This window comes from Lagenorhynchus albirostris, chromosome 5 (genome assembly GCF_949774975.1).
Source record: "Lagenorhynchus albirostris chromosome 5, mLagAlb1.1, whole genome shotgun sequence".
In the NCBI taxonomy this organism is placed as follows: domain Eukaryota; kingdom Metazoa; phylum Chordata; class Mammalia; order Artiodactyla; family Delphinidae; genus Lagenorhynchus; species Lagenorhynchus albirostris.
In genome coordinates this window covers 32,164,599-32,190,849 of record NC_083099.1, presented here as the reverse complement: position 1 = coordinate 32,190,849, position 26,251 = coordinate 32,164,599, and the positions used below count along the sequence as shown (strand labels likewise).

Here is a 26,251-nt window from a genome sequence, read left to right as displayed (position 1 = left end):
TATGCCCTTCTGAAACAGCAAAAGAACTCTGGAATGTAGTAGCTCAGACTTTGCTCTTCCCTGTGTAGATATTACTATTTGATATTTTATGTCTATCTTGTTTTAACCCTGGAATGTAGATACTTCATGTATTTGTTGGCAGTATACATAAAATACTATATAAATATATATTTATATATGTGTGTGTGTGTGAGTGTGTGCATGTGTAAGTTTGTGTATGCACCCAAAAGTTCAGAAAGAGGGAAGGAGACAGAGAGAGAGAGAGGCAGAGAGAGAAATTTGGACTTGTTCACATTTTTGCCATTTCATCTGTTTACCATTCCTTCTTTTTTTATTTTTTTTAAGTTTTAAAAAAATTTTTGGCTGAGCTACGTGGCTTGCGAGATCTCAGTTCCCCAACCAGGGATCGAATCCAGGCCGCGGCAGTGAAAACACTAAATCCCAACCACTAGACCACCAGGGAACTCCCTACTATCCCTTCTTATATTTCAGACCATCCTTCTGGGACAAGTTTTCCTTTTGAAATGTGTTCTTTTGGTGATACTTTAGAGTCAGTATCTTGGTGTTAAACTCTCTCCATTGCTTGCTTGTTTGTTTTCTCTGAAAATGCTTTAATCTCCCTCTTATTCTTGAATGGTAATTTTGCTGAATGTATAATTCTAGTTTGATATTTTTCCACTATTTAAAAATACCATTCCACTGTCTCCTGACTTCCACTGTAGTCGTTGAGAAGTCTGATATTATCCTATTATTCCCTCAATCATCTCTCTGGAAAACTTTGAGATTTCATGTCCTTGGTTGGTGATGTTCCATAGATTCGCTATGATATTTCCAGTTGTAGAAATCTTGTTACTTATCTTGCTTAAAGTATGTTGGATCTGTGGAATCATGTTTTTCACCCGTTCTGGAAAATTTGCTGCCATTATCTCTTTAAATACTGCCTTTTCTTTAGTTCCTTTTTTTTTTTATTCTAGGATTCCAATAAAACATGTTAGGCCTTCCTTAATCTAGCATCTATATCTTTTAATCCCTCTTTCATAGTTTCAGTCTCTGCACCTCTTTTTTGGCAGCATCTGGGATGAATTCTTCAGATATAGCCTCCAGTTTCCTAATTCTCAATTTAAACATGTCTAATCAACTTGTTGCCCATTCATTCACTTTTTTTTTAATTTCAACAATTATATTTTTTGCTTCTAGAAGTACCAGTTTAAACAGCTTTTCTTGTTTATTCCTGATAATTTCCTTTCTATGCTTATCTCTGTGATTGTAGCCTTCACTTTGTGCATAAAGCACATATATAGTTCTTCTCCAATAAAGCACATATATAGCTCTTCTCCATTGTTTCTGACCATTCCAACATCCACAACCCTTGAGAGCCCAAGTCTGCTGTTCCTGCTGATGCCTATGCATTGTGGCTTACCTTCTTTTGGGTTTGTTTATCTGCACCTGGGAAGTTATGCTTGACTTTAATCCTGCCCCTCCCTGCTGGTTCAGTTTCCCTTCAGAGTCCCTGTTGCTCTTGTGGACTCCATGAGTTAGGCCTTGGCTCTTTGGTTCCTGAGCCCCTGAGGCCCCAGTGATTCCTGCCCAGGATCCTGGTGTCTGGGCCAAAAAAGCCCCAACCTCACTGCTCTAGGATAAGCTCTTATTTGTTTACTCATTTATTTTTATTCTGTGGTGTGTGAGGTGGGTGGGGACAGTCTCTGGAGGTTTCACCTACCTTTTGAGATACCAAGAAAACCATAAAGATTGTTTCATATATGGAGTCTATTTGTGGAATAAAAGAGTCCTTCACCATTGTGAATGTATTTAATGGCACTGAAATGTACTCTTAAAAATGGTTAAATGATAAATTTTATGTTGTTATTTAATTACAATAAAATAACAAAAACAATTCCAACTATTGAAAGAAAAGTTTCAGCTAGATAAATATATGGTTTGGCTTACATTATTATTTTATTTCATTTAGAAATACTATTACCTTATTATTTATCTATAACATGACATAGATCATAGAGCTATAGTCCCTGCCTTGTAATTTAATCCATAAATAGTAAGAACTATTTATGGAGTACTAGCAAGGGCTTCAAGAAAAATCATTTTGATTAAAGATATTTGAAGCAAGAAAAAAAGCAATAAAAGTATGTTATGAAGTGCCTATATAAAAGATGGTGCTTCTCACTTCAAGAGAAAATAAATTCTAGACCTAGTGGGAAGGTATCTATAATATTGGTTATAGTGAACCAAGTGAACTACTGGTTTAAAGATGAGAATTAGTGGAAGCAAAAACTAAAAATGAAAACCAAAAACCCAGCAAGTAACAGTAAATGGGAGAAATAAACCCACACTACGTGGATTCGAATCCCAGCTCCATGACTTACTAGCTATGTGGCTTGGGGAGGTGACTTAAAGTTTCTGGGCCTCTATTTTTTAATGTGTAAAATGGAGCTGAGTTGGACAATGGTGTCTGTGTAGTTGATTAAATGAACAATCAGCCATAATGGAAGTAATAGTTAGCATTTAACACTCAGTTCAGAGTATAGGCTAGAAGTTAAAGCCAGAGAAAGCACCCATCCCTGAACAAAAGACTCCTGCAGTTATATGGACCCAGGACAGGAAGAAAAAGTACTGAGTACTGAATCAGAGTGGAGAAGGATGTCTTCAAGGCTCCCCTTCCCCATAGAGAATTCTCCACAGAGGCATCTGAGGAAGATCTCAGCAGAAGGCCCAAAATAAAGAGGTCACCAAATGAAAAGACCTGAACTTGAAATGTAAATATGTGTAACAGCATGGCCAGGCAGAGGGACCTGAGTCCTTGACTGCAGCCCCTTCAGAGCCTGTGGTGCATGGGCTGTGCACCCAGTCTGGTGTTGGGGGGCAGCTTTCCCCCAAGAGGCCTGCTGGTAAAGCCTCTGTAATTTAGGTCAGTCTTGAAAAATCACGATAGTTTTCTGGGCTAGCAGCTGGACTCCTCACCAGGGAAAACAGAAAAACGATCCATTCTTTCTCTTTGCAGTAATTAAGGAATATGGTGGCCAAATCCCCTCACCAGGGAGGTAGAGTTAACTGAAGCTTGTGGTGTTGTGCAGCTAGCTATTGGCCAAACTGAGTGTTCTTCTGGCCCCAGATCCAAGGAGCACCACCCAACTATAGATAGACCTTGCTCAGAAGTAAGGGCTTCCTCAGACTCTGGTCTGTTCTCTTCCAGGATAATGAAGCAGATGCTGTGACGTTGGATGGTGGTTTGGTATTTGAGGCAGGCCTGAAGCCCTACAACCTGAAGCCTGTAGTGGCAGAGTACTATGGCCCGAAAGATAGTAAGTTCTTCCCGGGGACCCAGGAAGGTGTTTGTGGCCCTTGTTCTCTCCTGGTAGATGCTGAGTCTTGTCTCATTCAGGCAGGTAATGGAGATTAGCTACTGAAGAGCCTGCCCCAGGGGGCAGCGAGTGGGGAATGAGGGGCCCTATCAACCACCACAGCCACAACCCAAGGCCTCTGGGAGCTTTGGGCTGGTTGAGGACTTGTGCTCAGGACACTGACCTCCTGGGCAGGCTGTGTGCAATCTGAGCTGAACCACTGGGGTTTAAATGTATAAAGAGCAGCTCTCCAAGAACCACAGGTGCCACACGCAGGGGAGAGACCACACAGGAGCACGAACTTGGAGCCCTGACAGCTTTGCATCTCATGTGAGAGCAACTCCACTGTCCCTGGGGCTGTGTGAGGGACAGAAATACTTAGAGAAAGTCAGGACTGTGGCCTCTGTTGCCACAGTTCCAGTTTCCAGGGGAGCTTGGCTTGGTAGTTGTAGGCAGACACTCCCTGCAAGGCCTGGGTAGGCAATAGCATTGGGGCCTGTGTGCATGTGGCTTCTTGCTCCTGGGTTTGCCTGGAGGGTTGTTACAAATGTCTCCTCTGTGGTCCTTCCTTTCCCATGTAAGCCTAGGAAAGTTTTTCTGATCCTTCCCTCTTTAGAAGCCAACCCAACATAAACGTTACCTCGGGGTTCCCCTTCCCTACTCAGGAGCCCAGTAGTGATGAGCAGTGCTTCCCTGGGGCCCAGTTTGAGAGTCTTTCATCCACGCTCTCCCTTTGCAGAGCTGCAAACTCAGTATTACGCTGTGGCCGTGGTGAAGAAGGACACTGAGTTCGGTCTGAAAGAGCTCAAAGGCAAGAAGTCCTGCCACACAGGCCTCGGCAGATCTGCTGGGTGGAATATCCCCATGGGCTTACTTTACTGGGACTTGCCTGAGCCACATGAATCTCTTCAGAGAGGTAAGCAGGCAGGAGGGTGAGTGCCCTCAGCAGGCATCTCTTCCTCAGATGCCCACATGGGCCACACTGGCGTCACTCAACATGATCAGGTGATGATATGTGATGACTCTGGGAGTGGAGGTGGGAGGTTAAACAGCTTTAAACTGGCAGGTCTGCTGCACCAGCAGCCATTAGGGGCTGTCACAAGTCCTTTTATCTCTGAGCTCCTGACAACCCACCAGAGGTTGTCCTGAGGAGTCGGGGGAAGGGAACAGAGGGCTTCAGTCAGGGCCAAGGTTGCTGGGCCCCACTGTCCACTTCCCTGGGGTGCTTTCCTGTCTGTGGCTGACGCTTTTCCCATTCTGCTGGAGCTTTCCCTGGTGGCCATCTGCTGGCCATGAACTTGGCGTGCACCTCTCGAGGCGGGTCCTCCATTTCTCACGCATGGATCCCAGAGGAGACCTGTCTCTGAGCTGTTCCAGTCTGACAAGGCAGGGAGGGGGTCTGACGGTGACCTGGTCTTGGAGGGTGGCTGGCACAAGCCTGGTTCTTGGGGAGGGAAGAGGGAGGAAAGGGGTTAAACTCGCCCCTTTTTGGAAACCCTTAATTTTGAAGAGTGAACACTTGTAAAGGCAAACTGGGTCTGGGGGTGCTGGCTTTGTCTGGGTCTCTCTGTCCCATCATGAGCCTAAGCTGGGAGCTGTAAGTGCCTCTGGCCAGGCTGGCTCACGCCCTGTGCTTCTGTGTCTCCGTGTTGAGCAGCAGCGGCCAGTTTCTTCGCGGGCAGCTGCGTCCCCTGTGTGGATCAGTCGGCTTTCCCCAAACTGTGCCAACTGTGTGCGGGGAAGGGGACCGACAAGTGCGCCTGCTCCAACCATGAACCGTACTTCGGCTACTCAGGGGCCTTCAAGTGAGTGAGACCGGCTTCTGCTCCATCCGGGCTCCTAAGTGTCCAATGTCCTTGGCTGGAAATCTCCCCTGGCCCACAGCAGAGCCCAGTCTTCAAAGGGGCAACCAGGGGGCCTAATCGCCTCAGTGACACAGGGACTTAGTGACACAGCTGGGACTCCCCAGGCCAGGCCGGGTCAGTGCATACTCTCTTCATGTGACATTGACAAGGAAGCCCTCTCCTGGGGCTCCTCTTTCCGTTTCCCCAGAGTTCTCTCACTGGACTAGGCAGAGCCTGAAATGACGGGCACAGCCCTAGTGTCCATGCTGCTCTTCAGTGGCGGGCCCTCTGCTCTCCACTGCAGCAGCGCTGGCCGCTCAAGGCGCTGGCCTCTCTCCTGGCTCCTCTCACTGTCCCTGTGCAGGCAGCTCATGTGGCTGATTTCTTGCTCCCTCTTCTCCCTTGGTTATACTCTAAAGTTTTAGAGCCAGCCAAGGGCACCTTTCCTCCCTCAAGAGACACTATGCCTTTATCCTCCACCAGAAGTTTGAAAACACTTTTCTCATTGAAACATCTTCAGTGCCTTTTTGATGCTTTGGGGCACATGGTGAGGGTCCTCCAGCTCCTGTGAGCTCACCCCCCTATCTCCATGGTACCCTGGATATCAGTGCCCCATGGTGCCCCCTCAGCTGTGGGTCTTCGTAGAGGCCTCCCCCAGGCCCTGCCCTTTCCCCAAGGCTGGACAGTGTGGTCAGACCCTCAACCTGAGGAGAAGGGCCAGCCCTGCAGGAACCCTCCTAATGTGTCTCCTCCCCACAGGTGTCTGATGGAGGACGCTGGGGAAGTGGCCTTTGTCAAGCACACCACGGTATCTGGTAGGTGACAGGAGAAGCATCTGCAGGTCCCTTCAAGCAGAAGGCCTTCCTTTTCTTCCTGCCTTCTTCTACATGCTCAGTAGTCAGACATGAGCATAGTGTATTCCTCCTTTCTCACTGCTGGGGTGTTTACCTGCGCAGAGGCGTGTGTCTGTGGGGTCCCCGGCTGGACTCCTGGGCTTCATCCTATCGTTCAACTTCCTAGACACTGGGACCCTTCCTCCTGGTCAGTGTTGCGATAGCAAAGGATTGGGAGGAGGTCTGGCCGGCCTTGGCCTGTAGTCAGCCTGCTGAGATGAGACCTCTTGTGGGTTGTGGGCAGTCACCCCTGCACGGGGCATCAGAAGCTTTACCTGTAAATTGGCTGTGGGATCCTGAGCAAGTCAGTTTTCTTCTGGCTCAGTGTTTACTCTAGGCTTCTCGGCTCACACAGTTTATGATTCAGTGGGGTTTTGCAAGGGAGCGGAAGGGGCACCACACCTCACGCTCTGCCTGCCGTCGGCTCACGTGGGCTTCCCTCCCCCAGAGAACCTGCCTGACGAGGCTGAGAGGGACAAGTATGAGCTGCTCTGCAGGGACAACACCCGGGAGCCTGTGGACAAGTACGAGAGGTGCCACCTGGCCCGGGTCCCTTCCCACGCTGTCGTGGCACGAAGCATGGGCGGCAAGGAGGACTTGATCTGGGAGCTTCTTAACCAGGCCCAGGTATCGAATCCCCATCCTCTTTCCTGCTTAGCAGTTCCTGCTTGGATTTGGGGCATTTTCCTGCACTCCCTTCTTGCCCCTGTAGAAGCCCTTCTGTGTTCAGGATACAGTGGGGACCATGCCACACACCATCCACTTGTAAGAAAGCACCCAGCAAAGCCTTTTTGGAGTTGCACAGAGCCTAGTCCTGCATTATCATCTGTCAGACCCTTACGTTCTGGACCAGTGACATGAAGCTGCTCCTTCTTGCTCTATTCCATATCTCTCCCATTGGAAAGGAAATGATCTCTCTTCCAAGGTCCTTCAGCCTGACTGCAAGGGAGCTGCACACACAGCCAGCTTTCCTTCCCTAGAGCAGCAGAACACCAGAACTGAGCCAACTTTCTCTTATCCGGCCCTCCCATCTGTCCATCTGTCCATCAAGGCAGCCCCACAGTGTCAGCCTCTGAAGGAGATGTGTTTCTTGCACTCAGTGAGCTGTCATCCAGCCAGGGAGACAGGCACAGAAACACATTCAGTGAAATTGGGTGTTTGTTATATGGCCCAAGAGGGCTGTGAATGGAGAAGGTGCTGGGTGGGAAAGAACAGATCCGACTGCCCTCTCTCCTGGCATCTTGAAAATTTCACTTTTTAATTTAGTTTCCTGAGTTTTAAAATTTTCTTCGGTCCCATTTTGCAGCATCCCTTGTTGCTGTAGCCATTCAGATCTGTGTTTTTACCACACACAGGAACATTTTGGCAGAGATACCTCTGAAAGCTTCCAGCTCTTCAGCTCCCCTCATGGGAAGGACCTGCTGTTTAAGGACTCTGCCAATGGGTTTTTAAAGATTCCTCCTAAGATGGACTCCTGGCTCTACCTGGGATATGAGTATGTCACCGCTCTCCGGAATCTAAGAGAAGATACACGTAAGTGTTTGTGAAGGATCGTGTGGCTCTAGGAGCTTGGAAAACTGGTGAGGGTGTGCACCAGCAATAGAGTCTTTCCAGGTATTGAACACCTGTCCCAACAATCCTTTGTCTGCCCTGCCTGTGCAGCCCAGTGTTAGATGAATGCTAAATGGCATCACCAATGGGCATTAAAGGAAATTCATGCTTAAAATGATTTGTATTGATACCAGCACTGTTTCCCTTATATAAATCAAGGCTACCCTACCCACTTTGTGAAGCCAGTTAGCCTGGCATGAAGTAAGTCAACTAGAATGAAATTGCTACAAATGTGCACATCTGAAGCCAATGCTATGGTCAACATGTGCCATGGTGAAGCTGGAGCTTTAGACAGGTCGATCCTGCTTCTGAATTTCCTTGGGTCATTGGGGATGTGTTTGAACCTTCATTCAACAGACATGTATTGACCACTTATCTATAAACTGTGCAACGTGCTGGGCATACAATGGTGAGTCAAAAATATATTAAATTCTGCTGTCATGGAACCTTCAGCCCAGTGGGGAAGACAAATGTTGAAGGAATAGTCACTCCATTGAATGATCAATTAAAAATGAGAGATTTCCTCAGCAGAAGGAAAACAAAAACAAAAACCCAGAACAAAATATCATGGCTCTAGAAGAGTGCAAAACAAAGAAAGACAGGTCCCGGAATTGAGGTAAGGCTTCCCTGAGGAAGTGCCTCTTGAGCTGGGTCTGAAAGTTGGGTTGGTGTCCATTTATTCAGCCAACATTTATTGTACTGACCATGAGGCAGGCACTAAGGGTGCCATGGAGAACAAGACAGGCATGACCCTAGCCCTGGCCAAGCTTATGTTCTCCTGCAGGGAACAGACAATAAATAATGAATAAATATATAACAACAGCTCAGATGGTTAAGTGCTATTTCTAAACAAAGAGGGAAAAAAAAAAAAACCCAGCCTGAAGTGATAGAGTGCCTTGGGGTCAGGAGGAAACTTGACTTCTCATAAGAAACAATTTTAAGTTAAATCTAAATGGTAAGAAGCCAACTAAGAGACTGTTATTACCTTTGATTTCTAAGAGATTAATTCCTTGAATGGAATCTGTTTGTGTATTGCTGAAAAATCCTAGCATTTTCATGAAGACAGTAGCATAACCAGCAGGCAACATCTGGGCCTCTTCTAATCTCTGGTTCTCTTCCTTATGTCCTAGGCCCGATCGCCTCAAAGGATGAATGCAAGAAGGTGAAGTGGTGTGCAGTGCACCACCAGGAGAAGGCCAAGTGTGATATGTGGAGTGTGAGCAGTGAAGGGGAAATAGAGTGTGAATCGGCAGACAACACTGAAGAATGCATCGCCAAGATAATGGTACGTCACTCCTGCCTCTGTAGGGCAGCATCCCTGCCACTGTTGCCCACCTGTCCCCAAGGGTGAGTGAGTGTTCCTGGGAATGACACGAAAAGCCGGGTTCCAAGGAACCTTGCCCTCACTGTGGGAGACCAGCCCCACCGGAGCCTCAGGACCTTTGGGCTTCTGGATCTGAAGGGCTCCTTAGGGCTTGTTTCCTCCTAGTGTTAGCACCCAGTGGAGGGCAATCTGAGCCATGTCTGCTTAGGGAGGCTGGACCTGAGTGTGGGTGTACCTGAAACCCACGGTGTGCCATGGCAAGTGAGACAAGTGTGACAGGGTCGTGTTATTGTGCAAGCGGGTAGAAGTTTAGCCTTGTTGATCACAAGAGCATTCCATATTTGCTTTTAGATAATGTTGAAAAATTGGAGGATATAAAGAAGAAAATACATAAAAACTAATCGTAACCTTATAACTCAGAGAAAATCCTGTTAACTGGGCTCATATCATTCATACAATTTACTCTCTTTTCTCACCTAATCTTATCTAGGGAGCTTTTCCCTTGTCACAAGTCATTCTTTGAAAACATGATTTTTAAAAATATATTTTAGTTTATTTTTGAAAGAATATACACTATTATGTTTACAGTGGTATATCTGGGGACCAAGTTTATGGGGGACTTTCATTTCTTTTTTTCCTTTTTTTTAAATTTAAATTTTTATTTTTATTTTCCCTTATGGTTTATTATAGGATGTTGAAAACAGTTGCCTGTGCTATACAGTGGGACCTTGTTGTTTATCTGTTCTATGTATAACAGTTTGCATCTGCTAACCCCAAACTCCCAACCCATTCCTTCCCCAGCCCCCTCCACCTTGGCAACCACAAGTCTGTTCTCTATGTCTGTGAGTCGGCTTCTGTTCTGTAGATAAATTCATTTGTGTCATATTTTAGATTCCACATATAAGGGATACCATATGGTATCTGTCTTTCTCTTTCTGACTCACTTCACTTAGTATGATAATCTCTAGGTCCATCCATGTTGCTGCAAATGGCATTATTTCATTCTTTTTTATGGCTGAGTAATATTCCATTGTATATATGTACCACATCTTCTTTATCCATTCATCTGTCGATGGACATTTAGGTTGTTTCTACGAAAACATGTTGATAGCTTAATGTTGATAGCTATTCCAGAGTGTGGATGTGCTACAATTTGTTGAGCCATTTCCTTGCTATTGAGCATTAAGTTTGGTCCTATCTTATTGATATTATGAATCACACTTGCATGCTTTTGCCCACTTACACATTTTGCCCAAATAGTTTCCCACATATCTGATTATTCCTTTAGGGTATATTCCTCAAAAGCATATTTCTAAGCCCAATGGGAAGCTTGGCAGTCTTGTTGAATTTAAGCATTTCTGAAATTTGGGGCTTATTAGCTCTATTAGATCATTATATCTAACAGATCATTTGAGTTTATTTGACTCATTCATTAAAGACCTTGTATTGATCAAGCACCAAAATAGCACCCAGCCAATGTGGCCGAGATTCGGGTCTGGGGCCCCCATCAGGAGGCGCTCTGTGCCACAGACACAGCCCTGAGTCTCTGACTCTGCTCATTTGTCTTACAAATGAGAATTCTTGGTGTCAGAAAGGTGTTGTGAGAGTGTCTCTGGGACAGTGTGCCCTATGAGAGGACAGGGGGACTGAATGTGGGTCTTTCCTTCTGAAGAAACTAAGCAAAGCACCCAGAGTTGATCATCAGTTCATCATGGTTTGGGTGAAAATGGGAGTACATTTTATTTTCTATGTTGGGTGTGCCTGACTGATCCTTTGGGGGTCCAGTACCAGCAGCTTCTGTCTCGCTGGGCCTTCATGACCTGTGCTGGCAAGGCTGCTTCAAGGAAACAACTTGGAGGGCATGTGGGACAGAAGATGGTCTCTTTTCACCTGCTGTGATGTGCTGTGTCTTTGCAGAAAGGAGAAGCTGATGCCATGAGCTTGGATGGAGGCTACATCTACATAGCAGGCAAATGTGGTCTGGTACCTGTCCTGGCAGAGAACTACAGTAAGTGGAAGGGGCTTCTCTCAGTGTTTCATTTCCCCTGGGCCATGGAGAAAGGAAATGGAAAATCACAGCCTGATTTATGCCACATGGGCCATAAAGCTCTTGCTTACTGAGCACCTCCTACTTCCTAGGCTCTGGGCTCCCTCATCTCTAGTCCCCAACAGTTTTCTTGAAGGATGGGATCTTCTATCATACCTCCCACAAGGGAGTTGGAGGCTTTGCACTGGGAAGTTCTAGCTAAAAGTGACCCCTCTGCAGAGGACATCTAGATTCTCAGTTGGGATTCCTGGCAGGTCTTCTTGATTCCAAAGCTCACACTTCTCCTGTTGCCCTGGTGCAGGGATTCAAGTACGGTTGGCAGAGACCACTGTGGCCACAGGACAGATAGGGTGGGAAACTTGAAATTTACAATTTTGGACTACATTCCAGAGGCCAGGGAGCTAAAGTGAACTTGTATAATCCAGACAGCCTGGACCTTTTGGGAACTGGTGATATGTAGACAGTTTTCCTGGCTCTTTTAATTCTGAGCTGCACATGGTAAAGACGATTTCCAATCTATAAATGAGTATTTAATGACTTCTTCATTTTCTCCTCTACAGTAAGTGAGGGCCAACATTGTACAACCACACTAGAGGACGGTGAGTTGAGATTGGTAACCTCATGAGTTTAAGATAAATTCCCATTGCTTTTGGGAAAGGGTAAGGTAAGTTTAAATTCAAATCAAAAGTAGATAAGAGACCAATTTTCGGAATGCAAAGGAATCATGGAAGTAGAGTAACTGGCAATGATGATTACTTTTTTACACTTGCTATGACTTGCACATGGGAATTTTCATTTAATCCTATAAGGTATGTCTTGTTGTCCTCTAAGGATGCATAAGAGGACCAACAGCTCAGAGAGATTACAAGTTGTCTAGACTCCAACATCCAGCAAGCAAATACAGGCCCTCCCCACCACCCCTGACTGCCTCGCATTGCACGAGGCCAGCAAAGTTTTAGATGAGAGTTAGCACCAGCCCAGGAGCCTTGCTGATACGTGCCTGGCAGGGCTGAAGGGAGAGGCTCATACCGGCAGATGTCTAGGGGCATGTGATTGCTTAGCTTCCCAGCCAGAGCTAGGCCCAGGAACCCAGGCCAACCTGGCTCTCACCCAGCGCTCTGGCTGGGGGTGGATCTGGAAAGATGTGGCAGCAGAAAGACAGGAAATCTTATCAAAGTGGGCTCTGGGGCCCACACTCAGGTCCCTGCAGGTCATTTCCAGCCATTAGTGTGCAAGTCTGTCCTCATCACTTTTCCCAGTTACAACCTTCAGCCTTTGCCCATCACACTAGGAACCAAGCTCTTCAGCTGAAAACAGAACCATTCTTATTCCATGAACAATAAGATTTGTGTCTTTTCTGTTGGAAACAATTTCCTGAATTAATTAAATTGGAAAACTGAAATCATGAGTTGATATTCTATTACCAGTTTTAAAGATCAGGATGTATTTGCAGCTAATCATGGCAGCTAACTTGATTTTGACAGTTTCCACTTTGCATATTTATTGTGCTGCAAACCTGTATTCTCCTTATCACAAATTATCTGGCCAGAATATCCCTGTGGTTTATTGCTCATTTACTACTCTTTCCTAATGTACCCTTCAGTATCCATTCCTCTGCTATTCCACAGTGGAGGGTGAGTTGCTGGTTTATGTCCGTAGCTTCATGCATTTGGGGAAGGGTTATACACCAGCCATTGCTCTGATGGTTATGTACTCTTACTACTTTACTTTTTAAGTTCAGATTAATCTCCACCTCCTGGAATGACTTGTATCCACCCCACCCCCACCCCCCCCGTCAGTTATTGGGAAGACCCTTTCAAAGAGAGAAGGAATGGTTTGGGATAATTCTACTCCTTAAGGAGATGGCAGGTTTAGACACTCTGGAGGGCCCAGGGGTGTTAATACTCCCTATTTAGGTGTCTTTCTTGCAGGGTACCTTGCTGTGGCTGTGGTTAAGAAATCAGATACTGATCTCAACTGGAACAATCTGAAAGGCAGGAAGTCCTGCCACACTGCAGTAGACAGAACCGCTGGTTGGAACATCCCCATGGGTCTGCTCTACAATAATATTAACCACTGTGAATTTGGTGAGTGAGCTTTGAGAGGGTACTGTTGTCAGGGCCAGGTGGGAAGAGGTGTACTGGGAAGAGTGTAGTATGGTACAAGATGCTGTGGCTGTGGCTCTATGGTAATACAATTTGGTTTAGTGAACTTCAAGAAAATATCTAAAAGGAATGGTAGGGCTGGGAGGTGGATCAGAATGGTTCTTTTCAGTTGCACATAATGGCTTAAGTGAATATGCATTTACTTTTCTCTCTTATGAAAAAGACCAGAGACAGCAGTCCGTGGCTGGTACTCTCATTAGAATCCCAGGCTCCTCTCTCTTCCTGCTGCACCATTCTCAGCATGAGGCCTCCATCTTCAAGGTCACTCATGGTTGCCATTATATCCACGATCCAGGCAACCTCAAGGAACAAAGAGAAAGGGCACTTGACGTATGTGCCACCTTGTTAAAGGAGCTATTCAGGAACTCTAGCCCAATTACTTCAGCTAACTTCTCATTGCCCTGAACTTAGATACATAGTCACATTTAGCTGTAAGAGAGGCTGAAAAATGTCATCGTTTATTTGGGCATGTTTCTGTCCCAAATAAAACTAGATTTTTGTTCAAAAAATTAAAAGTAGAACTACCATATGATCCAACAATTTCACTTCTGGGTATTTACTGGAAGAAAACAAAAATACTAACTCGAAAAGATATGCACCCACACGTTCACTGCAGCATTATTTACAACAGCCATGACACGGAAAGAACCTAAGTGTCCATCATGAATGAATGGATAAAGAACTTGTGGTTTATATATATACAATAGAATATCATTCAGTCATAAAAAAGAAAGAAATTTTGCCTCTTGCAACACCATGGATGGACCCTGAGGGCACTATGTGAAATAAGTCAGGCAGAGAAAGACAAATACCGCATGTTCTCATTTATATGTGGGATCTAAACAAAAATAAAACAAAATAACCCGAGCTCATAGACACAGAGAGCAGATTGGCGGTTGCCAGAGGCAGGGGTTGGGGGTGGGCAAATTGGGTGAATGTAGTCAAAAGGTAAGAACTTCGGTTATAAAATAAATAAGTCATGGGGATGTAATGTACATCATGGTGACTATAGTTAATGCTGTATTGCACATTTCAAAGTTGCTAAGAGAGTAGCTCTTAAAAGTTCTCATCACAAGAAAAAAAAATTTAATGTGATACACCACATTAACCAATTGAAGAAAAAGATCATATGATCATCTCAATAGATACAGCAAAAGCTTTTGATAAAATTCATCACCCATTTATGAGAAAAACTCTCCAGAAAGTGGGCATAGAGGGAATATACCTCAACATAATAAAGGCCGTATATGACAAACCCACAGCTAACATCATACGCAACAGTGAAAAGCTGAAAGCATTCCCTCTAAGATCAGGCACAAGACAAGGACTCCCACTGTTGCCACTTTTATGCAACATAGTTTGGAAGTCCTAGCCAAAAGAAAAAAAATTTTTTTTCTTTTGCGTTATGCGGGCCTCTCACTGTTGTGGCCTCTCCCGTTGCGGAGCACAGGCTCCGGACACGCAGGCTCAGCGGCCATGGCTCACGGGCCTAGCCTAGCTGCTCCGCGGCATGTGGGATTTTCCCGGACCGGTTCCCGGACCGGGGCATGAACCCGTGTCCCCTGCATCGGCAGGCAGACTCTCAACCACTGCGCCACCAGGGAAGCCCAGAAAAAAAATTTTTTAACCCTGTATGGTGATGGATGTTAACTAGACCTATTGTGGTGATCATTTCACAATATAGTCACAGTAGCGAAACATGTTGTACTCCTGAAATTAATGTTATACGTCAATTATATCTCAATAAAAAATTAATGGAGAAAAAAATTAAAAGAAAAAGAAAAGAAACTTGATCTTTGTTATGAAGAAGCAAGGGGAAATGGCCATTGGGTGGACAGCTCCAAGCCCTGCCACAGGGCTTTCTAGGCAATGTGGTATGAGGGATCTTCAGGTTTCTTTAAGATCTTGGCAGTCTCACCAAGTGACTGCTCAGCTCCTAGGCCCCTTCAAAGTGGTGGAAATCAGTTTATTCTCTGTGTCCTCTGAATATCTTCAGGTATGAACTTAGTTCTACCTCCTAAAATCTGTGTGTAATTTCACCATGGACATGTTTTCTCATGGTTCTTATTTTCTTTAACTTCCTGAGTACTTCCTCCCTGCCACCTCCAAATATTTGTAGCTACTTCAAAAGGAGGGTCTCTAAAGACAGTTATGAACCAGGCAAGTCCTGTGTGTGTGTGTGTGTGTGTGTGTGTGTGTGTGTGTGTGTGAGGGGGGTGCATTCAGGAGTTCTGTTGCCCACCAGCAAGGGCAGCACTTCTGCTCTCCTGAGCCTCCTGGCAGTTTTACAGCTATGGGAGAGCAGCTGAACTGTGTGTGAAATTCCCCAGCACTTTCTCAAGGTTGGAGTTCTAAGTTCTGTTAAAGGCTCTTCTAATAAATATCAGAGAAAAGAAACACCAAAAACAAGTGGCACAACTCAGGGAGTGAGACCTTCAATTTTACCCCTTTTAGTCAACTTTCATATCATTTCCATCCCATCTCTCTAGGTGAGTGAGACACTATTGGTATGCTGATGGAATCCCCTCCACCTGACTTGTAAAGGTTCCCAGCCTCAATTAAGTTTCCTTTCAAAGCCTATACCCTGGCAGGTCCTGAGTTGATGGCAGGTCACATAATGAGTATGTTCTACCTATCCTGGGCCATACACACCTGTGATGTGTTAGGTAAAGGCCACTGACATTGACTCAGGAAGAGCTGACTTTCTCTTATCCTTCTGCGCAGATAAATTTTTCAGTGAAGGCTGTGCTCCTGGGTCTCTGCGAGATTCCAGTCTCTGTGCTCTGTGCATTGGCTCAGAAGGTGTTCCGGGAAGGGAGTGTCTTCCCAACAACCATGAGAGATACTATGGCTATTCAGGGGCTTTCAGGTGAGTATTATAATCCTCATACAAAAATAATAGTAATCCCAGCCCTGACGAGATTCCTTTTTAGGAACGCAGGTGAGATTCTTACATTCCTATCCCATTAGTCCTGCATGTTAGGGTGTCACGTTTACAAACATAAGTAGAAACCTGTGAGAAGAGGCATCCAGCTCCCTCCAGGACACGGTCTCCAGACCTGGCTGTCATAGACAGCAAAGACTGGCAGTATGGTACAGGTCAGAAGTTCTCAGCGGGGGGTGATTTGCCCCTCAGGGGACATTTGGCAGTGTCTGGAGATGTTTTTGATTATCAGTGGAGTTGGGGGATGCTACTGGCATCTAACTGGGAGAGGCTGCTAAACATCCTACATGCGTAGGACAGCACCCTACAACAAAGAATTATCTGGCCCCTAATGTCACTAGTGCCAGGTGAGGAAACCCTACCATAATTGAATAAACACAGGAGTCAAGCATCTGGCTCATGCTCTTCCATTCACCTCTGGGGGAACCTACAACCATGGAAATATATCAATACAAAAGTAAAGTACATGACTTCTACATCTTTGGTTACATTTCTAGCTCATGGAGTCTCTATCATTTTTAAAGAGACACCTGGGCACTTTACGACCTTATTAGTTTTTAACTATCCTGTCTGACTTGGGCCTGTGTCACTTAGCAGTTCATGAATCCATCAACTTCACAATGATGGTGGTATTGTAACTAAAATCCTCACTAGGGAAGGAAAAACAAAGATTATCCCAACTTCCCAGGTACAACCAGCTTGTGAATTAGAGTAAGAACAATTCACAGCCCACAAGTTTACAATTTTACAAGGAGACTGTGAGTAAGGAATCACCTTGAGGGAAAACTGCCCCTCTAATATCTGTGTTGAAACTAGGAAATGGATGTAGCTCTGTTGGAGAAAATGGGCCAGAATTTAGAATTTAGAGTGTAGAAGTGAGATTGTATAACTACAAAGCATATCAGAGGTTTTGTTTTCTTTTTATTACTTACATTAGTAATATGTAAGATCAGTGACAATAGATTAGTGATCAAATGGGAATCACAATTGCTGATATCAGATGGCCAGCCCTGGATCTATAAGGTGGCCTTTCTGAATGACAGATGTGTCTCTGACCTCTTTTCTTCTCTCTCCCTGTCTGGGACTCTGCAGGTGTCTGGTTGAGAAGGGAGACGTAGCCTTTGTGAAGGCCCAGACTGTCACAGAGAACACTGGTGGTACGTGCATAACCTTTGTCCCCATAAATCAGGGTCGCTGGTTCACTTGTGTCCAGGATGTCTTTGTGGAAGTGTTATGGACACTGTCAGGGTCCAGAGCTCTGATTCTCAACCTGTTTGTTCGGTGAAGAGAGAAGTGTTTGCTTGGATAGGCAGAATGGTAAGGACCATGGGCTTCCCAGTGGCCCTGAGTCTCTCCCAGGAACCTTCCTACAGGTGCAGGCACTGTGCCTCCTTTCCCCTAAATACTTCAGTGCACATTTCCTAAGAACCAGGACTTTCTCTCACATACCTACATTACAATTAGGAAGATCAGGAAATTTATACTAACATGGATTTAATACTCATCACGTCCACAGTCCCTATTCAAATTCTGTGAGTTGTCCCCAAAAGGTCCTTTATAACTATTTCTAGGTCCAATATATATGTAAATATATTATAGGTCCACTGGGAAAAACATACAGACAGTGGCACCCCTGTAGGAATGAGCACCAAGACCTTGGCTTCTAGAACCATTCTCCAATAGAAGGAACCAAGGCCCCTTGGAAAAATAGCTGATTCTGTGGCTGGGGCAGGAAAAGTATAAGGTGAACCTGGAACATCATGCTGAAGAGCTCAGAGAGATGGGACATATCAAAGCACATAGGAGCCATTGTGAAAGCCCTCCACTGGCCAAATCTGGGACATTTTGAGCTTGAAAAGACATAATAATAGTAGTAAGAAATGATAACCCATTGAATAAGATAGGAACGCATAAGTCCATCCTGATTAAACAAATGAGTATAAGGGAAACATCTTCCTTATTGTAGAATGCTAATTACAGATGCAGAAATAATTATGAAGTTAAAAAACTATCGTTTGGCAACCAAGATAGTAATAATTGATTCAAGCAAGGATCATCAATGGGCACTAAAACTAGTGGGTGAATATTAGATGGCCATGACATTAACAAACAAGACAAAAATTTTAAAAATGTCAGTAAGAATGAGTATTCCACCTGCCCACTCTCTATCACTAACTGCTTATATTCCCCACCTAGAGTCCAGGCAGCTATTACTTCCCTCCTTCCCTCATGTCCCTTTACTCAACCTCAGATGTTTCCAGCAACTCATTTAGAATGAACTAGTACAGGACCAACTCCTCTAAGACGCCTTCCCCAATGGCACACCTCCATCCCACAACAGAATCCTCTGTCCATATTGCTCTTATTATTGAATTCATCACATTCTGTAATAAACTATGGCCACAGGGAGCTCTTTTTTTCTCTTCTTACATCCCAACACCAACCATAGTACATGGCACACAGAAGTTGCTAAGTACTTACTTGAAGGAATAATTGGTTTGGCTAATTTTTCTTTCTTCCCTCCTGTTACTTTTGCTTTTTCCTTTAAGGGCTGTCCTTTTTCCTGCTACCTGAGTGTTACCCTAGGCTCGTTCTTTGTCATCCCTTGATTTCTCTTTGTACCCTTCCAAGTAGGGCTCCCCTCTCGAGGCCGCAACTCTCTTTGCAAAGACTCCAAAAGCCTTACCTCCTGAGGGGAATTTATAGAGGAGGCCCACCTCCCATCTAAATAACATCCCAGGATCTCTGTTTGCCCTGTGGTCATTTTTATGTACAAAGTACACTGGCACTGCAACCTCAACCTGTATAAATCCAAACTCCTCATACTTCTCTCAAAACCCAGTCCTCTTCACACAGCCTCTGTCCCCATGGAGGTCTTTATTATATGCCCTGCCAGTCGAGCCTAGATTAATTTTTCAGTCAGTATGTTTTTTGTTTCTTCGGAATATGTATGTCTTCATTAAATTCTATGGTATGTTGTGATATGGAAGAACCAGGATACGAAGGCATAGAGACTGTATGATCTAATTATATAGATATGTGTCTGCATATCATACGAGTCTAGAAAAGAGACTAGAAGTAATGCACCAATGTTGAAGGTGAATGCTGTGGGATTATACTGGGTTTCAAAGTCTTCTTCCTTAAACTATGTAGCACTTTACAAATTAGCTGCAGTAAACAAGCATTATTTGTAGTGGAAAGAAAATTTTTTATCATGCCCTTCTAGATGCCCACTGTTCCTAACCCAGACCAAATCACCTCCCATCTCATTTTTCCTAGTTGTCCTATTTCAGGCTCACACATTAACACTGATTTCCATTCATAAGTTCTCATAGACCCACTTTTCTTCCTACCTAAGTGCCACACTCCATCCCACACTCAGGGCCTTGAGGATCTGAGCATGTTTAGCCTGACTGCCCAAGACTCTGTTCCAGTGGGGCTATCCTCCACCCAATAGGAACACCGGGCGCGTACCTGTCCGTGAGTCTTGCTGGAGCCCTCCATCCCCTCACAGAGAAGCGTTCCTCTCTCCTCCTCTCAGGCCTACACATGTTACAGGACACACCTGAAAACTTGCCTTCTCCAGCTAGCCTTCCTGAGTTAATGTGCTCTCGCTGTGCTGGTTCCCTAGCTCACACAGCGTTTAGAGAGTGTTACACAAAATACAAAATGTTATTATCTGTGCCCTGCATTTTTGATTTTGGTATGTGTGCTATTTCCCCCCTCCAATAAGACTGTGTCTTGCAGAAGGCTGAGGACATGGTACTGAATAAATGCTTAAAGTACTAAGTAGAACAGAATGGGTTTGGAGAGAATAAGGATGGATTTCACTTGGAAGGTGTTGAGTTGGAGGGATGGGTAAGAAAAGAAAGGAGAAATGTTAAAAGGTGAGCAAAGATATGTGCAGGTACTGGTGGGAGGAAAGGCAGGCAATTTGGAGTTTTCTATAAAAACCAAAAGCGTACCTTTGGAGAATGTAGGAAAAGGGATATTTTTGCTCTCCGTATAAATTTAAACTTTTAAAATACGGCATTCATATATTAGTTTTTCAATTAAATGAGAAAATTAAATTAAGCAAAAGACTGCAATCCTGTATTTTAGGAGAGAAGTAAAAACCAGGAAAACTTATTTGAGAATTGCCTTAGGAGGAAGGAGCTTAAGCCTTGAGAATAGGTGAGATGTTCTTTTTTCAGAGAGAATACAGAAAAGATGAAGCAAGGGGCTGAGAACAGGATATGGACCTGTATGCACAGAGGCATGCATGCATTCCACATAGAACTAGAACGAGTGAGCCAGATTTCACTCATAAAAGTGAAATCTTTGGCCCTTCCAAAAGGGCCTCTGGGGAAAGTTCTTTTGCTTGCTAGTGCCAGATGGTACAGCACAAACCTGCTTAGAGGGTCACATTCTTTCTACACTGGAGCAGGAGATCCAAATGCTTTGGAATTTAGAAGAAATGAAGATCATTTTGAACATCATCCATAGAATGTGGTTCCCCCTCCCCTGGCTGGGTGGGCAGATTGAATGGAGTGGTCTCTGGGAATTCCTGGTAACTCTCTTCCTCTCCACATTACTGTAACCCCTGCTGGCCACTGGGTCCAGGCCCTCCACACGCCAGTGGGTTGGTCACATCTCCCCAGTGAGGTGTGCCTTGATCAAAACTGTGGCTGACCCACCTTTTCTGTACCCAGGAAACAACCCTGAAGAGTGGGCAAAAACACTGCAGGAGGAAGATTTTGAGCTGCTGTGCACCGACGGAACCAGGAAGCCTGTGAAGGACGCTGATGATTGCCACCTGGCCCGAGCCCCAAATCATGCTGTGGTCTCACGGGAAGATAAGGCAGCTTGTGTTCGCAGAATATTAAACAGACAGCAGGTATGGTGGCACAGACAGGGCCTCCAACCCTTTCTTCCTAGGTGCGTGTGGATTATTTGGGGATTTCCCAGCTGAGTCCCAGCCCTACCCCAGCATTCTTTTCCTGGAAGTTAGAACTGGGAGGGCATGGATTGTGGAACTGGATCTCCCAGGCCTCGCTCTGCTCACTAGAGATCAGACCCCATCTGATGCATGTTTCCCAGGGTCCAAGTACCTGCCTTGCAGCTCGACGCTGACCTTGCTCTGTGGTACCCTCATTTTCCCCACTTCTGCCTTTTTTAAAATGAAGGTGACTGATACTATTTCCCAGCCCTTCTAGATACAAGTCATGAAATGTGGACTGTGTTCCTCTTGCTTAGGCATACTAAGAACCATTCCAACAGGCAGCAGAACCCAGGAACCTACCCTGAGGGAACTTGTCCTCTGGGGAAAACAACCAACCCAGGGCTGGCCTTGTGGGGAGAGAGACTGCCTGAGTATTTTAATCCTAAAGACCCCTCCACCCACAAACACCACCCTCCCCTCAGTGACAGCTTCCTGTCTGTTGATCCACCATTGGTTTTCTTCTTTTAAAAATTAATGATCCACCATTGGTTTTCTTCTTTTAAAAATTAAGATAGCTACCTTTGTGAGTCCTCTGAAGGTAAATGGTACTAATAATTAGTATTTAATGGACATTTCCTAAGTGCTAGATGGAATGCTAAATGTTCTGTAATCATTATTTCACTTACAATCTTAGAAGGCCTGGAGGAGTTGAGCCTCTTATCAAGATAGGATCAAAGATGAACTTTTAAGTTCATATGAACTTAAAAGTCAGATATGAACTTTTAACAGCTACCTGTACTACTCCTCACTGGGTTGCTCATATTTAATATTTTCTTTGACAATAATACTTAAAAGGGATATGCTTCTTCCCTCTCATTTCCTGGAAGCCACCCCCAAGACCATGGCCAACAAAGTGAGGAAGAGAGATCAGAGAAGTCAGCAGTGGGCAGGAGGCAGGGACTTCCCCAAGGAGATGGGACCAGGATAGACCCTACAGAGGACTTTGGGGCCTCATGGAAGTACAGATTTGTGGTCCATAATTGTATGAATGCCAGGTGATGGATGTGGAAAGATCCTGAGGCATCCTCTGCAGCTTCCCTTTCTTCCCAGGGCTGGTTCCCAGCTTCCAGTCTCCTCCATCCCATCCATGTGCTCCCAGCAGCTCTTTGCCACAGGTCCTCATGCACTTTCTGTCCATTTGACAGGCTCAATTTGGAAAAAATGGAAATAACTGCCCGAGCAGTTTTTGTTTGTTCGACTCAGAAAACAAGGACCTTCTGTTTAGGAGTGACACTAAATGTTTGGCTGCACTTCCGAACGCAACAACGTATGAAACCTACTTAGGAACTGAGTATGTCACAGCTGTGGCTAACCTGAGACAATGCTCAACCTCAAGTGAGTAAGAGGAACAGCATTGGGGAATCTGCAAAACGAACATGTGCGGGGTTCTGGGTGCTGGATACAAAAGGAGGAGCGGGCTGCAGTCCCCAGGAGATGACCAACAGACAGGATGAAATGCTGAGGGAACAATGCAATCCCAGCATGAATGAAAGGCTAACTTGCATGGGCTGATCGTAAGGGGGCACCGGCTGAAGGCACTGAGGTAGTGACTGCCAGGACATACAGAATTCCATGTTATTACTAAGAAAAGGAAGAGAGTTATGTGCCCATGCCAATTACTCTGCTCTAAACACCTTTTTATACAGTGCTGCCTTGTTCAAGATGGTAGCCTCTAGCTACATGTGGGTATTTAAATTTGTATTAGTATTAAACAAAATTTTAAATTTAGCTCCTCAGTCACACTAGCCATAATTCAAGTGCTCAATAGATACATGTGTCTCCACACAGATGAGCAAAGAGAACATTTCCAGCATTGCAGAGAGTTCTTTTACATGGTGCTGCTCCTGAAAGCTTGAACAATGATAAGTTCCAGTAACTCTAAAGTTGCCATACACACCACAGGCATACCTCGGAGATATTGCAGATTCAGTTTCAGACTATTGCAATAAAGGAATATTGCAATAAAGCAAGACATATGAAGTTTTTGGTTTTCCAGTGCACATAAAAGTTATGTTTATACTACAGTATAAAGTGTGCAATAGCATTATGTGTAAAAAGTGTCTAACAAGGTATGTACCTTAATTAAAAAATACTTTATTGCTAAAAAATGCTAACCATCATCTGAGCCTTCAGCAAGTCATAATCTCTTTGCTGGTGGAGGGTCTTCCCTCAGTGGTGATGGCTGCTGACTGATCAGGGTGGTGGTTGCTGAAGGCTGAGGTGACTCTGGCAATTTCTTAAAATAAGACGACAATTAAGTTTGCCCCATCAATTGACTCTTCTTTTATGAAGGATTTCTCTGTAGCATGCAATGCTGTTTGACAGCATTTTACCCGCAGCAGAACTTCTTTCAAAATTGGAGTTCCATCCTCTCAAGCCCTGCCGTTAGTTTATCAACTAAGTTTATATAATATTCTAAATCCTTTGTTGTCATTTCAACAATCTTCACAGCATCTTCACCATGAGTAGATTTCATCCCAAGAAACCACTCTCTTTGCTCATCCATGAGAAGCAACTCCTTATTCATTAAAGTTTTATCATGAGATTGCAGCAAGTCAGTCACATCTTCAGGTTCCTCTTCTAATTCTAGGTCTCTTGCTATTTCCACCACATCTGCAGTTACTTCCTCCACTGAAGTCTTGAACCCCTTATAGTCACCTATGAGGATTGGAATCAACTTCTCTCAAATTCCTGTTCATGATGATATTTTGACCTTTCTCCATGAATCAAAAATATTCTTAATGGCATCTAGAATGAGGAATCCTTTCCAGAAGGTTTTCATTTGACTTTGCCCAGACCCATCAGAGGAATCACTATCTATGGCAGCTATAGCCTTATGGAATATATTTCTTTCATAATGAGACTTGAGAGTCAGAATGACTCCTTGATCCATGGGCTGCAGAATGGATGTTGTGTTAGCAGGCATGAAAACAACATTAATCTTGTACATCTCCATCAGAGCTCTTGGGTTACCATGTACATTTTTAGTGAGCACTCATATTTCGAAAGGAATCTTTTTTTCTGAGCAGTAGGTCTCAATAGTGGGCTTAATATATTCAGTAAACCATATTGTAAACAGATGTACTGTCATCCAGGCTTTGTTGTTCCCTTTATAGAGCATATGCAGAGAAGACTAAGCATAATTCTTAAGGGCCCTAGGATTTTTGAAATGGTAAATGAGCATTGGCTTCAATTTCAAGTCACCAGCTGCATTAGCCCCTAACAAGAGAGTCAGCCTGTCCTTTGAAGCTCTGAAGCCAGGCATTGACTTCTCCTCTCTAGCTATGAAAGTCCTAAATGGCATCTTCTTCCAATAGAAGGCTGTTTTGTCTACATGGAAAATCTGTTGTTTAGTGTAGCCACCTTCATTAACTATCTTAGGTAGGTCTCTGTGTAACTTGCTGTAGCTTCTACATCAGCACTTGCTGCTTCACTTTGCACTTTTATGTTCTGGAGATGGCTTCTTTCCTTAAACCTCATGAACCAACCTCTGCTGGCTTCAGACATTTCTCCTGCAGCTTCCTCACCTCTCTCAGCCTTCACAGAACTGAAGAGAGTTAGGGCCTTTCTCTGGATTAGGCTTTAGCTTAAGGGAATGTTGTGGCTGGTTTGATCCTTTATCTAGGCCATTAAAACTTTCTCCATATCAGGAATAAGGCTGTTTCTTATCATTTCTGTGTCCACTGGAGCAGCACTTTTAACTTCCTTCAAGAACTTTTCCTTTGTGTCCACAACTTGGCTAACTGTTTGGCACAAGACACCCAGCTTGTCTTTGGACAGGCCTTCCTCACTAAGCTTAATCACATCTAGCTTTTGATTTAAAGTGAGAGATGTGCAACTCTTCCTTTCACTTGAACATTTAGAGGCCAGTGTAGGGTTATTAACTGGCCTAATTTCAATATTGTTGTGCTGGTGGAGCAGTCAGAACACACACAACATTTATCGATTAAGTTTGCCATGTTAATGGGCATGGCTTGTGGTGCCCCAAAACAATTAATAATAGTAACACCAAGGATTACTGACCACAGATCACCATAACAAATATATAATAATAATGAAAAAGTCTGAAATATTTCAAGAATTACCAAAATGTGACACAGAGACATGAAGTTAGCAAATGTTATTGGGAAAATGGCGCCAGTAGACTTGCTTGATGCAGGGTTACCACAAACCTTCAATTTGTAAAAAACACAACATCTGTGAAGTGCAATAAAGCAAAGCACAATAAAATGAGGTATGCCTGTACTTATCTAGAACACCAGTTTTCTAAGAACTAGAATACAGTAAAACACACCTTTGTACTATAGCTATGTTGGACATCATTTAATGACCTGGAATCATTTGGAAGATGTGGGAGAATACCATGTAGCTATAGGGAGGTTCTTCTTCAACTGCAGAGTGCAGGTCCATAAGCCACAGTCCTTAAGATACTGATTCCCAGGTCCTGGGGATACTGATTCAGCAAGTCTGTGCCAGGTCCAGGGTTTCTGCATTTAAACAGCTGCCCACATAATTCTGGTATAAGGAAGGATCCATGGCCACTGTTCTGAGTACCCAGGTTGTATTTACCTAACCTATATAGTCTGTGAGGGGGTGGAGACTCTGTCCCTGCTGTACCCTGCTCCATCCCCAGCTCCCAGGACGGAAACTGGCACGTGCTGGGTGCTTAGTGCATCTCATTATGTTAGTTCCTCACTTGGATCAGAGAGGACAGTCCTCCCAGGCTCGTTCCAGCCACATGGACTCAGGCATGTGAGCCCTGCCCGTAAGACACAAGATGGGGGATGATGTAGGGCAGGGAAATCCTGTTACCATTCTTGGTGTGAGACACTGCCCACTGTAGGCACAGGAGCTGTGCAGGCAGGAGGAGGAGGCCACTAGGAGAACGGCCAGGTCCACCCATCAGAAGAGCAGGGCAACGGGTCTGAGCACTTTTGTATCAGGCTTAACTGTTGATTCACTTAACAGAAAACAAATATAGGTAGATATTAACTGCCCTACCCCTCTGCTCTGTCCCCACAGAACTCCTGGAAGCCTGCAGTTTCCACAGACCTTAAAATCCAAGAGTGGGGCCACCACCTGATGG

At 44.6% G+C, this 26,251-nt stretch overlaps 1 protein-coding gene across 1 annotated transcript in view; it reads left to right on the top strand.

Moving 5' to 3' along the window:
- The window catches only part of LOC132520934 (serotransferrin-like), a 74,753-nt gene that overhangs the window by 4,963 nt on the left and 43,539 nt on the right, over positions 1-26,251 (top strand). Inside the window, 14 exon segments of the mRNA XM_060149817.1 lie at positions 3,209-3,317; positions 4,096-4,272; positions 5,014-5,161; positions 5,960-6,015; positions 6,542-6,720; positions 7,449-7,626; positions 8,835-8,989; positions 10,946-11,036; positions 11,636-11,674; positions 13,007-13,162; positions 15,965-16,109; positions 17,277-17,341; positions 20,876-21,060; positions 22,311-22,500. Of these exon segments, the coding sequence (XP_060005800.1) occupies positions 3,209-3,317; positions 4,096-4,272; positions 5,014-5,161; positions 5,960-6,015; positions 6,542-6,720; positions 7,449-7,626; positions 8,835-8,989; positions 10,946-11,036; positions 11,636-11,674; positions 13,007-13,162; positions 15,965-16,109; positions 17,277-17,341; positions 20,876-21,060; positions 22,311-22,500 (1,873 nt within the window).